This window comes from Vombatus ursinus, unplaced genomic scaffold, assembly GCF_900497805.2.
Source record: "Vombatus ursinus unplaced genomic scaffold, bare-nosed wombat genome assembly UNPS02000577.1, whole genome shotgun sequence".
Classification (NCBI taxonomy): Eukaryota; Metazoa; Chordata; class Mammalia; order Diprotodontia; family Vombatidae; genus Vombatus; species Vombatus ursinus.
Window position 1 is genome coordinate 7,154,243 of NW_020940355.1, and position 14,427 is coordinate 7,168,669.

At 38.9% G+C, this 14,427-nt stretch overlaps 1 protein-coding gene across 1 annotated transcript; it reads left to right on the top strand.

Annotated features, from left to right (window-relative positions):
• The first annotated feature begins 11,364 nt into the window (after nucleotides 1-11,364).
• On the top strand, nucleotides 11,365-13,226 carry NHLRC1 (NHL repeat containing E3 ubiquitin protein ligase 1). The gene has a single exon (XM_027846113.1). The coding sequence runs from the start codon at nucleotides 11,365-11,367 to the stop codon at nucleotides 12,580-12,582; it is 1,218 nt and encodes a 405-aa protein (XP_027701914.1). The 3' UTR covers nucleotides 12,583-13,226.
• Nucleotides 13,227-14,427: the final 1,201 nt, after the last annotated feature.

Here is a 14,427-nt window from a genome sequence, read left to right on the forward strand (position 1 = left end):
GTCCCCACAAAATCTAGTTCAAGCAGTTTTATATTTTAATACATTTGATGTCTTTATTGTTTATAAATTTTCAAATAAAGTATCAATGCTTTAGAAACATAAAATTATTTTCTCTAAGTAATTGAAAAAGTGTTAGTCTTTATTACAAATAGTAACATGATCATCACCTATACAATGCTAACATTTTTCAGCCTTTTAACATTGTTTTCTATACACTAGTGCATATGAAAATATATATGTATATATATTTACATCTTGTTCCAATTTTATATCATATAAGTGTATAGGGCATCAGAGAAGTGAGGAACTATTAGGGCATAATATTGTATACCTTGTCAAAAGCAGTCATTGACTAGGACATGTTTGTTTAGTTGCTTTTCTTTGTTACAAGGGAGGGTTCAGTGAGAGAGGGATGTAATTTTCATTATGTTAAAAAAAAAGCATCAATAAAACTTTTTTTAAAAGGCATATGGAAAAGTATTTGGCATGTAAATAGTGCTAAGATTGGGCATAGAAAGAGTAGGCAACCACCTCAAGCACAGCATGCAACAAAGGAGGTCACATTTCTTATAATTATGGCTTAAAATCCCCAATTTCCGGGCATCAATTTTCAAACCTTGTATAAGTTGCCCAGGTTACTAGTACTGATTTTTCATTTAAATGCATGGCAGGTTTTTGTTTTGTTTTGTTTTGCCACTTTTCAGTGTCTCACAAACTAGAATTCTAAAAGGGTTAGTCTCATGATATTCTAGTGTGAATTTTAAGAAAAAATAGAAGACTTTATTAGCAATAAGTCTATACTATTTTAAGAATGTAAATGGCTCAAAATAATGCAAAATCATCATAATTAGGAAGTTGAGTATTATAGGGATAAGTGATTTTTTGTTATGGCTTTGTATTTGTGGTTCTTTTAGATGACCACTTTCAGGAATATTTTATTTTTTATTGATTATTTTTTAAATGTTATTTTATTTTTACCTCCAGTTACATGTCAAGAAATTTTTCAGCATTCATTTTTACAAGGTTCAGGAATATCCTCATGACATTTGCACCACCATTAATTTTTCTATTGTGTAATATGATATCCTTATCTATTTCTTTTATTATACTGTCAGACTAAAGAGATACAACTTTTCAAAACTACCAAGATGAAATGTATCACACACAAGGTGACTTTTCAGAGCAAATAAATTATTTTCAAAGCATCCTAAGAATGCTTATTACATAATGTAAACAGATGATTTGGGTCACCATGCTACTCAAATGGTGTCAATTAAATGCACATGAATGCACCGTGAATCTGTGGTTTCATCCACGTAGGAAATCCTGGGGTAACTCATCTGTAACTTACAGTCTTAGAAAATCACCAAGGGCATTGTGAAATTAAGGGACTTACCCAAGGTCACACAGCCAGGATATAACAATGTTGGGTTTTGCACTTGGCTGTTCTTGACTGCAAGGCCCTTTCACTGTCTGTTCCATAGTGCTGTCTATCACTTTGCACATAGCAGGTAGGTCATAAATATTTGCTTAATTTAACTATTAAATTGAACGTTTCTTCCTTTAAGGTAGACTAATTGATTATTCATGGTTTCCTTATGAAAGAAAACTTAAAAAAGTGAGATGAGATCTTGGTCAAGTGGAGGGATCCTGGTCAAGTACAGGAGAGACTCCTTTGCTACCCGTTTAAGCAAATAAGGACCCCTGGCCCTTTATGACTTTTGTGTTAACTAGTACCAACATTTGCTTTTCTCTCAGTAACAAGCAGTAGTAAAGATCTTTCATGGAAAGGCTCCTTTGGAATGAGTTTTTAAAAGCAAAGTGGCTTACAGTTGTGACATCATACCATTTCTCATTGAATTTGTTTCATGATGCAATCAAGTGCAAAGGTACTTGATTTATGAAAGCAGGGTATGGTAGGAAGATGATAGGGCTACGTCTTTGTATCCTCTCATGCCTCCCCACCACAAGCTCACAGTTAGACTATAGCAAATACTTTTATGTCTGGATTCTTTAATGGAGTGTAATCTTGAAATGGCAACTTCATAGAAATCTAGATCCCATCAATCAGTCAGTAGGGCTTACCATGTGTCAAGCATTGTGCTAAATGCTAAAGAGAGAAAATACAGAAATAGTCCCTGCCCTCAAGAAACTCACATTCTTACAAAGACAACGTGTACATAAATAGGTACGTATGAGACAAAAAAAAAGATAGTAATAATAACTAGCATTAATACCTCACTTTAAAGTTTGCAAAGTGTTTTAACTATGTTAAGTCATTTTATCTTTACTACAACCCTATGAGGTAGGTACTATTATTACCCCCATTTTGCTTGTGAGGAAAATGAGGCCAAGAGAGGTCAATGACTTGCCTAGGGTTACACAGCTAGTATGCGTCTGAGGCAGAATTTTAACTTAGACTTTCCTAACTCCATGTCCAACAACTCAAAGGGATCTTTAGTAGGGAAGGTACTAGCTACTGGAGGATCTAGGAAAGGCCATATTCAGAAGGTGACCTTTGAGCTGAATCTTCAAGGCATTTAGAAATTCTAAAAGTTGTAAGTGAGGCAGAAAAGCCCTCTAGGTTTAAAAGACTACCAGTGCAAAGGCAGGAGATAAAGCATTTTGTGTGAGGAACAAGTAGGCCAGTACAGCTAGACTACAGAGTGCATGTTGGGGAGTAATGTGTAAGAATGGAAAGGTGTGGAGAGGCTAAGTTGTAAAGAGTTTTAAATGCCAAGCAAAGGAATTTATATTTGATCCTAAAGATAATAGAGAAATATGGGAGTTTACTGAGTGGGGGGTTGGGTAACATGGTCATGATCTATGCTTTAGAAAAATCACTTTTGCAGCTCTGTGGAGGATGGATTGGAATGGGGAGAGACTTGAAGCAGAGAAACCAGTTAGAAATCTCCTGCAGTTGTCCAGGTGAGAGATGATGGTCTAATCTAGGGAGGCAACTGTGTGAATGAAGAGGTGACGTATATGGGTGAGATGTTGGGGAGGGAGAAAAGATAAAATTCAGCAAATGAGTAGGATATGTGGGGTAAGTGAAGGTCAGGCCTCAAGGATGACCCTAATGTTGCAGAGCTGGATGACTGGGAAAATGGTGGTGCTTCTGACTAATAGGAATGTCCTGAATAGGGCTAGATTTGAGGGGGTGGAGAAAATAAGGAGTTGTTCTGGATGTGTCAAATTTGAGGTGCCTACAGGACAACTAATTCAAAATTTTCAACAAGCAGTTGTTAATGTGGAACTGGAGCTCAAGGAGAGACAAAACGAAAACTCTGATATTCCTAACACATAAATACCAAAGAAATTAGTTTTAAAATTGTTGTCTCTGCTATTCCCTGACGTTGTCAGGATATAGACCTAAACATGCTATTTTCACTTTCTTTCCTTCCTTTTTTTTTTATTTGAGTTTTCTTCCACAAAATGACTAATATATTTTGTTTTGCATGATTGCACACAACCTAAAATCAGATTGCTTACTGTCTCAGGAAGAGGGGAGGGAAAGGAGGAAGGAATAGAATTTGGAACTCAAAACTTTAAAAAAAGTTTAAAATTGTTTTTACATGTAATTGGGGGGAAATAATATATATAATATATATATATATATATACATATTTTTTTTTAAAAAAGAGATCATTAGTAACTTTGGAGAGAGCAATTTTAGTTAAATGATGTGGTTTGGAAGCCAGATTACAAAAGGTTGACTGAGAGAAGAGGAAATAAGCACAACCACGAGGACAACTTTTTCTAGGAATTTAGCTATAAAAGGGAGAATGGAATAATGGCTTGAGGGGATCATAGGGCATAGATAAGGTTTTTAAAGATGAGGAAAATAAGCAATTTGTATGGAACAGGAAAGAAGTCAAAAGAGAGGGAAAGATTGAAAATTAAAGAAAAAGAAGGTGATTGTGAAAATAATCACTGTGAGTACTCTTTCCACCAATGCTGTCAATCAATCATGCATGCCCTACCCCTCTTTTCATTTCTTGCCATCAATAAAATGAATGCTCCCATGACAACACTGTGGCTGGAAAGAGTGTATCACTTGGCTTCTCTATGGATCAAGTCTCATAAATCCAATTTCATAAATCCAAATCAATGAAATCCAAGATTACATACAGGAAATTGATACAAATATAGAGATCAAGGGCTGTTTTTCTGTAGGTCGAAGGATATGAGTAGACAGTTCTAAAGTGAAGAAATGCAGTGTATGAACAGTCAAATGAAAAAAAAATGATCCAAATTACTAACAATAAATGAAATGCAAATTAACAACAACTCTGATGTTCATCCTCACCCCAGTTTGGCAAAAATGACAAGTAAGAAAAATAACATTTTTCAGAGTGACTGTAGAAAGGCATTGTAATATATTGTTGGTGGAATTGTGAATTGGTCCAACCATTCTGAAAAGCAATTTAGAACTATTTTCCAAAACCACTAAACTATACATACTTGAACCAGTAGTACCATTACTGGGGATATACCTCAAAGGAATCAGAGACAGTGAACAGAACAATACATACAAAAATATAGCAGCACTTTTTTTGTTTTAGCAAGAACTAGAAACAAAATCATGCCACTGGTAATGGCTGAACAAATTATGGCATATGAATGTAATAGAATTTGTTGTGCTATAAGAAATAATAAATGGGATGAGTTCAGAGAAACCTGGGAAGACTTGTATGAACTGATATAGTTAAGTAAGCAGAATCAGAAGAAAAACTTCTACAATAACTACAATATTAAAGAAAACCACTTTAAATATTTAAGAACTTCAACAAAGCAATGACTGATGATGAAGATGGTTGGCAAAAAGGTGATTGATAATAGGTACAGAATGAGAAATACATTTTCAGACACAGACAATATATGGGTTTGTTTTGCTTGAGCATACATATTCGTTACTCGGAAAAGCACTTTTAGCAGGGAGTGGGGGAGGGAGAAGCTTCAGAGGACAATGTGGGTGGGTGATATTAGTGATAGTGATAACCAAAAGAAAAAAAAAAAGAAGACAGCATCAGTGCAACATTTTGAAAATATGTGGAGTGCAGAAGGAAATTCAGAAGAAAACAGATGAGCAGAACAATGTTAGTACTAATGCATTAACTTTAACATACACTTTTAAAAACTAGGCTGTATGTAATACAGATTCATTGGTATCATATTCAATCCTCTTTTTCTATTCTTCTTTGTATATGGAAGTGTTCATGGTTGTCAAGATCATTTTTTTAGAGAAAGCAGTAAAAAGTGATAGCTCTGTGGGTCAAAGTCACTGGATTAAAACCAAGAAGTTGAAACCTCTGGAATGTAGATTCAGATTAGGAAACCTATACGGTCCAGAGCTAAATCTTTCATAAGGGAAGTCCCTGGAAATAATCATCAAATGACATCTGTGAGGGAAATGAGGTGAGTCTGTCTTTAACTTACAGCAGCCAAGTTCACAGAGGATTCACATAGGACAGTGGATAGGGTACCATCCCTGGAGGCAGGTAGACCTAAATTCAAATCCACCCTCAGACACTTACTAGCTGTGTGACCCTGGTCAAGTTACTTAACCTGGATTGCTTTCCACCACCCCAAAAAAGGATCTATATACTTAAGGAAGCTTGAACCAGAGTATTGCATAAAGAATGAATGGACTCTATATTTTGAGAGAGGTGAAAGATGATCTCTCATATTCTTTCCAGTTCTGTAGCTATGAAACTGGACTGGAAACTCAAGTAGACACATTACATTAAGCATATGATGAAGATGACAGTTTTATTTTAATTTTATTTTTAGATTTCTATCTCCCCCAGAATACCTAAATAAATACACATATGTGCACTCTTATTCTTAACAGACATGAACTGCTATTTCCAGACATACTGATAGATTTAATTAATAAGTGTATTGGACCAATTAGATGAGTGTTGTGTTGTACTTTGCCTTGTCAGTTTTAGTACCATATGAATATATTGTAGTTTGAAATATACCATACTTTAGAAATTATGCCCATAGCAGGTGACAATACATAAAATAACTTTGTCATGCAAACCCCTCTCTTTGATTTTCCAGTTACTCTGGACACAATTTCTCTTTCAAAGACCCCAGTTATAAGCAAAGCCTCTAGCTCTGTCCCCACTCCCCATCTCCAGTTACTTCATTTCCATATCTACCTCTTTAAGTGGTAACTAGCTCCCCATTCCTGTTGTTCTCTGTCACCAGAGGCAGTTAGGTGGTACAGCTGATTAGAGTGCTAGCCTGGAGTCAGGAAGACCTGAATTAAAATCTAGCCTCATGCACTTACTAGATGTATCACCTTGGGCAAGTCACTTATGTTTGCTTCAGATTCCTCAAATGTAAAGCAGAGATAATAAGAGTACCTACCTTTCAAGATTGTTATGAGGATCAAATGAGACACTAATTGTGAAATAATAATTATAAGGCAGTTAGCACAGTGCCGAACACAGAGTAGGAACTATGTAAATGCTTATTTCCTTCCCTTCTTCCTTCCTCACCAGGGACAGTGTGAACAGTGGCAACAGCAGAGCTGATTCATGAAAATCATGCAATGAGCATGATTCATGAAAATTGAATTGAGTCAGATAATGAGGTGGTTGTAACAAGGAGAGGACAGACAGAACCCAAGATACCAGGATTTTTCACCCAATTGATTGCTCTTGGTCCTGAGTTGAGGTCCAAGTTTCTTTAGCATGCTTAGAAAAATATATGATAGATACAAATTTAGTTAAGTGAACAAAAATAAATATATATGGCCTACCATGTTAAATTTGCTATATACCTAAAAAAACCTTTTAAGTACTAGAATTTCAAATATTTGTTTATTTGTTATTTGTATTTGTTATTCCTGTTTATTTGTTTATCCTGTTTGTTTGTTAGTTATTTGTTCCTGTTGATGTTTGTCAAGTTTACAGTAATAAATTTGATTTTTTAAAAAAGAATACTGTAGGAGAGAGGAATTTCATAGGAATGTCAGGATGTTGTCCTACTGGCAATCCCAAGTTCATTTTTCTTTTTAAAGGCTTTTTTGAGCTATTGTGAGGGCTTTATTTGTTATGTATAACATACTATAGTGAGTGTATCTATTTATAGTTTCCTTTGAGTCCTTTGTGTCTTCTACATTTCTTATGGAGTGAAATAAAGACTGTCCTCTATCCAATAAATGTTTATTACCTTGAGTGCTTGTAAAGGAGCTAGAGACCCTGTTATTCCCATTTTTGGAAACCTAGGCACAAGCTATTCAGACAACTATATTCAAAGCTTTCTCTCTCTCTTTTTTTTTTTTTTGGTTTTGTTTTTAGGCATTTGGGGTTAAGTGACTAGCCCAGGGTCACACAGCTAGTAAGTGTCAAGTGCTTGGTCTGAGGCCGGATTTAAACTCAGGTCCTCCTGACTTCAGGGCCGGTGGTTTATCCACTGTGCCACCTAGCTGCCCAACTATTCAAAGCTTTCTCAATGCATGCTTTTGGTGGGTATGGGGAGAATGAGAAAAGGGATAAATGAAAGGTAAAACTACCCTTTTGGATTGGGTCCAATCCCAGACCCAGTCCATGTGAGCTCAACACTGTCCTGGGCCATGACTTGCACTTATATAGATAGATATAGACAAATATAGATATCTGATTATTTGAAGAAGAAGAGATTCCCCTTAACTATATGGATCAGGAAAGACTTTCTGTAGCAGGTGGCATATGAGTTGAACCCAGAAGAAGTCAGAGGAGGGGTCCAGGTTGAATGGAGATTAACTTTATTTTTTTTTATTATATGACCAAATACTATTCCTATATACTCACTTTTCCTGTTGTTTGATGATTGTGTGACTATGTAACATTGTCATCTGCTCATACTTTTAAATTTTTATTGGAAAGGGGACTTATTTTAAGAGTGATTCCCAGCCTTTTAGGGGAATGTCCATTCATCTGACAAACATTTACTGAGTACTTACTAGATACATGTGACTGATTAATGTTACTGTTTTTTTCCCTCCTCAAATTTTATACTTATGTAAGGTAAAGTGAATAAAACAAAGTTGTTTTGAGACTTTTTCAATACCCCTTGAGGTAACTGGAGACACCTTAGGGTGTCACAAAAACTGGGTTGGAAGGTATTGCTCTATCTGTTCAGTAACCAAGATCTCCCAAATGCCTCATCTTACAGCTGTTGCAATCTAGGGAATCTCCCCATGTCCTCTCAATAGTCATTAACTTACAGATCTCAGTTCAAAAAGAATATAGATAAATGAAATGAAAGTACAATCTCTAGGCAAGCCAATTATGCCAAGCGTTGAGTAAGTCAGACATAAAGGAGATGAGTTCAATGGTATGTGTCACCCAAGTAAATCATTGTAACAGCCATAGTCAGGCTCTAAGGGAGAAGGCAAACAAAAGATGGTAGAAAAAGAAAGGGAAAAGTCACAAAAGAGTGAGTCACAGACACTAGGCCATTCTTCTGTTTTTGTTTTGTTTTGTTTTGTTAAAAAAAAAAGCTAAGATTTCTTAGATCAGATCAGAAAAACAATAATCTCCCTTTCCATTTATTTTCATCAAATGTGGAAGAATTTTTAGATGTCTTCTTAGTAGGGTTGCCAGAATCACACATTAAAGAAGATGGTGCTAGAAGGGGAAGGAAGTGATAATAGTGGCTGGTGTGCCTGTGGGGGGTGGTGGGGTGGGGTGGGGTGTAGGGGATGGGTGGATGGTGTATATTAGAACAGGGATGGTGGATGATCTGGGACTTAACTGACTTTACATGATAAATGTATTATCTTCTTAGAACCAGGAAGTAGGTCACCAGGGTTTCAGTTACCACACATCACAGATGATTACGGCCTTTTCTTGTCTTTAGTCCTCCCTTCCACACACATACCCAGAAGCCTCCATCATCAAAGTATGTATGTAAGAAAGGTCCTGATAAAGTAATTTACACAATAGTGTAATTTAATATTTCCTCTCCGAGACATATAAATAATGGTCAAAGTGCCTATTGGCTGAAAGTCCTTCAAACCAGACGGTTGGTTTTGTTTACAAGATGCATCAAAAGGAATCATTTGACTGTTCAGGTTGTGCTAATATTAGCTAAAAGCCTAACATAAAGGAACCCTTGCTGAGCACAAGTGGCTAGGGCATTTTCCAGTCCCTTTCCCTGGGGGGGACCTCTCTCTACACTGAATTCAGGCAGGCATGTAGGTAGACTGAGTTAAATCCTAGGGGGAACCTGACCCCTAGATGGGTCAAACTCGTCACACTCTTTAGCTAGTTATGTCCCCACCTCAGCCTCACTGAGGTAAAAACAAAACAAAACAAAACAAAACAAACAAATAAAAAACCTCTCCAATTTAGATTATGGTTCAAATCTAAGGCTTCTCAAAAAGAGTAAGGCATGAAAGTACCCAATATACAACATGAATAAGGTATGAGAGGCATTTATTTCCTACACACAAAAGAAATGCTAATCACAAAACCTACCCACACAATGACAAAGTGACTTCAATCAGGATTCAGAAACTTATTACTACTATTAGATCTCAGACTGGGAGGTTAAGTTGTGAACATGTGACAATGAAGCAGTTTGTGGTACTTCCAAATGGGAATTCCACATTTTATTTTGGCTCTGAACTATCTAAACAACTCCTGGTCCATGTCTTCTGTCAGTGTTTATTTTCTCCAATGAAGAAATTCTCCTTGCCTCCAATGAGCTCCACATGATGCATCCAGAACCCTTCAGACTAACAAAGTTGCCTCCAAACTTGGATAGGTGAGAAGCCATGTAAATGAAAGAATTCTTTTACTAGTGCTATAGACTTTGTTGAGCAGAGGTGTCAATCACCTTGCCTGCAGGCTGCATTTGGCCCAAAACATTCCCTAGTGCCAGCCCAAACCAGATTAAGATGTAATCGGGAAATATTTGACAAAATGAATAAAAATGTAATTAACAGAGATTGTTACAATAAAACATAGATAATATTAATAGATAATAAAAATAGATGATTTAAAAACTAAGTCAATATCCTGTTGTTCAGTGGCCCCTGTTTCTATTTGACTTTGACACCACTGTTGTAGAGTTAGAATCAACAAGACTTCACAAATGATTTGATTTGAGGGTAAAAGAGAGGGAAAAATCAAAGATGCCTCTGAGGTTAAACACCTGGAAGGATGTTGCTGACCTAAATAGAAGTGGAAAGGGGCAGGTTTAAGAGAAGGTGGGAAATAATAATTTTGGTTGTGCCAAATTTTAAATGCTGATGGGATATTCCAGTGGAGCTGTCTAGCTGGGTGATGTGAGAATGGAATTCAGGAGAGAGAGTAATGCTGGAGATAGGGATTTCTGCAATATTTGCATAGAAATGATAATTGAACTCAATGGGAATGGATGTTATTTCCAAAGCAAAGAGTATAGAGAGATGAGAGGAGGACTCAGGACAGAATTGGGAGCAGGAAATAAATGAAAAAAATCTGGAAAGACGACAAACAAGAAGCAGAATAAAGGGAACTGCCTTCCATCCCTCTTATTTCTCATTTTCTACAAAACAGTTCCTCTTTGAAGCCCTGACTCTTTCATCTCAAAGTAATTTCTCTCTCCCAAACTCAGCATTTGTTGCTTGTACCAATCACTCATTGGGCAATTCATGAGAGGCTTCCTTGAGCAGGTCTTCCCTCCCTCCCTCTCCTACATGGTACAGTGGATAGAGCACTGGACCTAGAGTCCAGAAAATCTGAGTTCAGATCTGGCCTCAAGCACTTACTAGCTGTGTGATCTTGGGCAAATTGCTGTTTGTTTCAGTGTTTCTCAACTGTAATTTTTTCTCAATTCTTTCCTTCCTGATTGACTATGTGACCAGCACAGTTCTGGGTATTGAGAGTGATACAAAAGAAGTATAACACCCAATCCCTGTCTTTCAACATTAACTCTTTCACAGGTATTATGGATACACACACACACACACACACACACACACACACACATATATACATATTTGTGTGTATATATATGTGTGTGTGTATACATATATATATATATATATATATATATATATATAATCTCTCCACATAGATTGTAAGCTGCTTGGGTAAGCTACTTCTCTGTACCCCCTTGGTGCCCACCTCATGGTGGTACCCAATAAAAACTGAATGAATCATTCGGTTTTTCGGATGTTCTGGTGTTCACCAGAGGGCAGCAGACAGCAGCAAATGCGTTCCAGCTGGCTCCTGGGCAGCCTCTGACGTCGCAGACCCAGTGACATTCCAGCGCTCGGTCGAGGGCAGCGTGGGGACAGCGTCACGCCGCCCTGCCCGTGCGGGGAGAGGTCGGAAGGGACTGGGGGAGGGGAGGGAAGCCCTCCTCCAGCTAAGCATGTCCGCAGAGGCTTCCGAGAGAGAGCCGGGTCTGAGGGCGCTGGTGAGGGAAGCTGAGGTCAGCCTGCTCGAGTGCAAAGTGTGCTTTGAAAAATTCAGCCACGAAAAGAACCGAAGGCCCAGGAACTTGACCTGCGGCCACGTGATCTGCCTAGGCTGTGTGACGGCCCTGGTGCAACCCCGGACCCGCACCCTCGAGTGCCCCTTCTGCAGGAAAGCGGGCAAGAGCTCGGAGACCAGTGACTGCTTACCGCTGCTGCAGTTCCTCGAGCTCCTGGGCCCCGTGCTCCGCGCACCCCCATCCTCAGGGGCTGGGGCAGCCAGGGAACCAAGGGACCCAGCGGCCAAGTGGGCCCCCGGGGCTCTGACTTGCAGCCACTCCTTTGGGGGTTGGGGGACCCTTATCAACCCCACTGCGATGGCTTTGTGCCCGAGGTCCGGTAGGGTGGTCATAGTGCATGACGGCAGGAAGCGAGTGAAGGTATTTGACTCAGACGGAATATGTGCCCATCAGTTTGGAGAAAAAGGGGAGGCCGCCCAGGACGTCCGGTACCCTCTGGGTGTTACCGTTACTTCTGACGGCCACGTGGTCATCACCGACGCTGGGGACCGCTCAGTGAAAGTGTTTGATTTTTCAGGGCAGAATAAGCTGGTCATTGGAGGTCGCTTCTCTTTGCCCTGGGGTGTGCAGACCACCCCGCAGAAGGAAATTATGGTGTCTGATGCTGAGGCAGGGTCGCTTCACCTCTTGGTGGTTGACTTTCAGAAAGGGGAGCTCAGGAGGGCAGAAAGGCTCCTGGCTCATCTCTGCAACCCCAGAGCTCTAGCTGTGTCTCCGATCACTGGGGCCATCGCGGTAACAGAGCACCTGCTAGCCCAGGGGCCCTGCCCTGCCAGCACCAGAGTGAAAGTGTTCAGCCCTGGCTTGCAGCTCCTGGGCCAGGTGGACACTTTTGGCCTGAGCCTCTTCATCCCCTCCAAAATAGATGCCACTGCTGTGACCTTTGACCACCAGGGGAATGTCATTGTTGCTGATACAACTAGCCAAGCTATAGTGTGTTTAGGGAAACCTGAGGAGTTTCCAGTCTTGAAGCCTATCATTACCCAAGGGCTTTCTTACCCTGTGGCATTGACTTACACAGAAGATAATTCCCTTCTTGTCCTAGACAGTGGAGTCCATGTTGTAAAAGTCTATAAAGCTGACTGCTCACGCTAGGCAGACACATGCACATGTGCCTGTGTGTACGTACTCTTATTTAAAAATCTAATTTATTTCAGTTGGATTTCGTAAAGAAAAGACCTTAGGGATTGTCCAGAGATGGAAAGAGGAGCTTGTGATTTCATCAGATCAACACAATTGCCTTTTCTCTGATTGTACTCTTGATGAAATTACTATTGACCTTCCTCCTTTGAGCAAGAAAAACAAAAAGCTTATTCCAAAAAGGCAGGACTATGTCTTCTTCTTTTGCATTGCACATTATATTTAACAAATAGGTACTACTTGCTTAGTTAGCTGGTGGAAAATATCTGAGCTGGCTCCCAGGTTTTCAAATATTGGAGAACTGTGTGAGTATTAGTAGCCCTGGACACCTGTGTTAAGGTAAGGACTTTACAGTGTACTGAACAGTGGAACCTTAACTCACTATGTCCTTATGCTAATGGCAGGTAGGTGGCCCAGTGGAAAGAGTGTTGAAGCTGGAATTAGAAAGTCTTGAGTTCACCAGCTTCAGAGGTAAGTCACTTAGGTTCTGCCTGTCTTGGTTTCCTGATCTGTAAAATGGCAACAGCGCCTGTATCCTAAGATTGTAATGAAGATAAAATTAAATATACTCAAAGTGCTTTGTAAATCAAAAAATGCTAGCTGCCCTTATTATTATTATGCTATCATTATTATTATAGAATGATTCATTAAAGGTAGAAAAAAATAGCATATCTATCTAGGACTTTTGTTGTTGCTTAGTTATTTTTTAGTTGTGTCCAACTCTTTGTGACGCTATTTGGAGTTTTCTTGGCAAAGATACTAGGGTGGTTTGCCATTTCCTTCTGCAGCTCATTTTACAGATGAGAAAACTGAGGCAAACAGGGTTAAGTGATTTGCCCAGGGTCATATAGCTAGTAAGTGTCTGAGGCCAGATTTGAACTTGGGAAAATGAGTCTTCTTGACTCCAGGCCCCACATCCTATCCACTGTGCCACCTACCTGCCCCCATCTGTGACTTTAAATAGTTTTAAAAAGCACTTGCCTCACAGCAACCCTGTAAGACTGTGGGTCTTAACCTTTTTTTGGATCATATGGTGAAACCTATGGATCCCTTCTCAAAATGTTTCTAAATGCACAATATGTAAGACATAGGATTACAAAAGAAATCGATTATGTTGAAACAGTTATCAAAAACATTTTTTTAGCAAGTTTATGGACTCCAGGTTAAGAACCCCTGCTACAAGGCAAGTAATACTATCCTCATTTTCCAATTGAAGAAACAGTGACTCAGAGAGATTATAATTTGCCACAGTAACATATCTGTTAAATGTCAAAGCAAGCCAGGTCTCTTGGCATCCAATCCAGGGCTCTCTCCACTGCACCATGCTGCCTGTTTACATGGTTGGATATCTTGGACTTGACCAAATGAAATATGTGGTATCCCGAAAGAATTTATGGGGAGGTTTATTCTTTGTGATTTGACACTTGTTCTATTTATTGCAAAATTCTCAAAAAGCTACACTCTTTATCTTTAGCACTGTTCTAGGCACGCAATAAATGCTCATTGAATTGATTCAAAGTCTGGACTATTAATGTTGCAACTACTTAACTGAATTATTTAACACAGTCTGACTGTGAATGGAGTGGAAATTTCAAGTCTATTTTCTTAGCAGAGGTAAACTTGTGAGGGATTCCCATGATGTGTGAAAAGCTCCGGTGACCAGAAATGAAGGAATAGCAACAGCAAGAAGATTCTTAAGAAGTTTTCTCAGGAAAAGGAAGGATGAGTACTTGCTTTCAGGAGGAAAAATGCCTTTTCCTTTGCAGTAGGTACACTTAGTTCATGCAGTCTCCAGTTTAG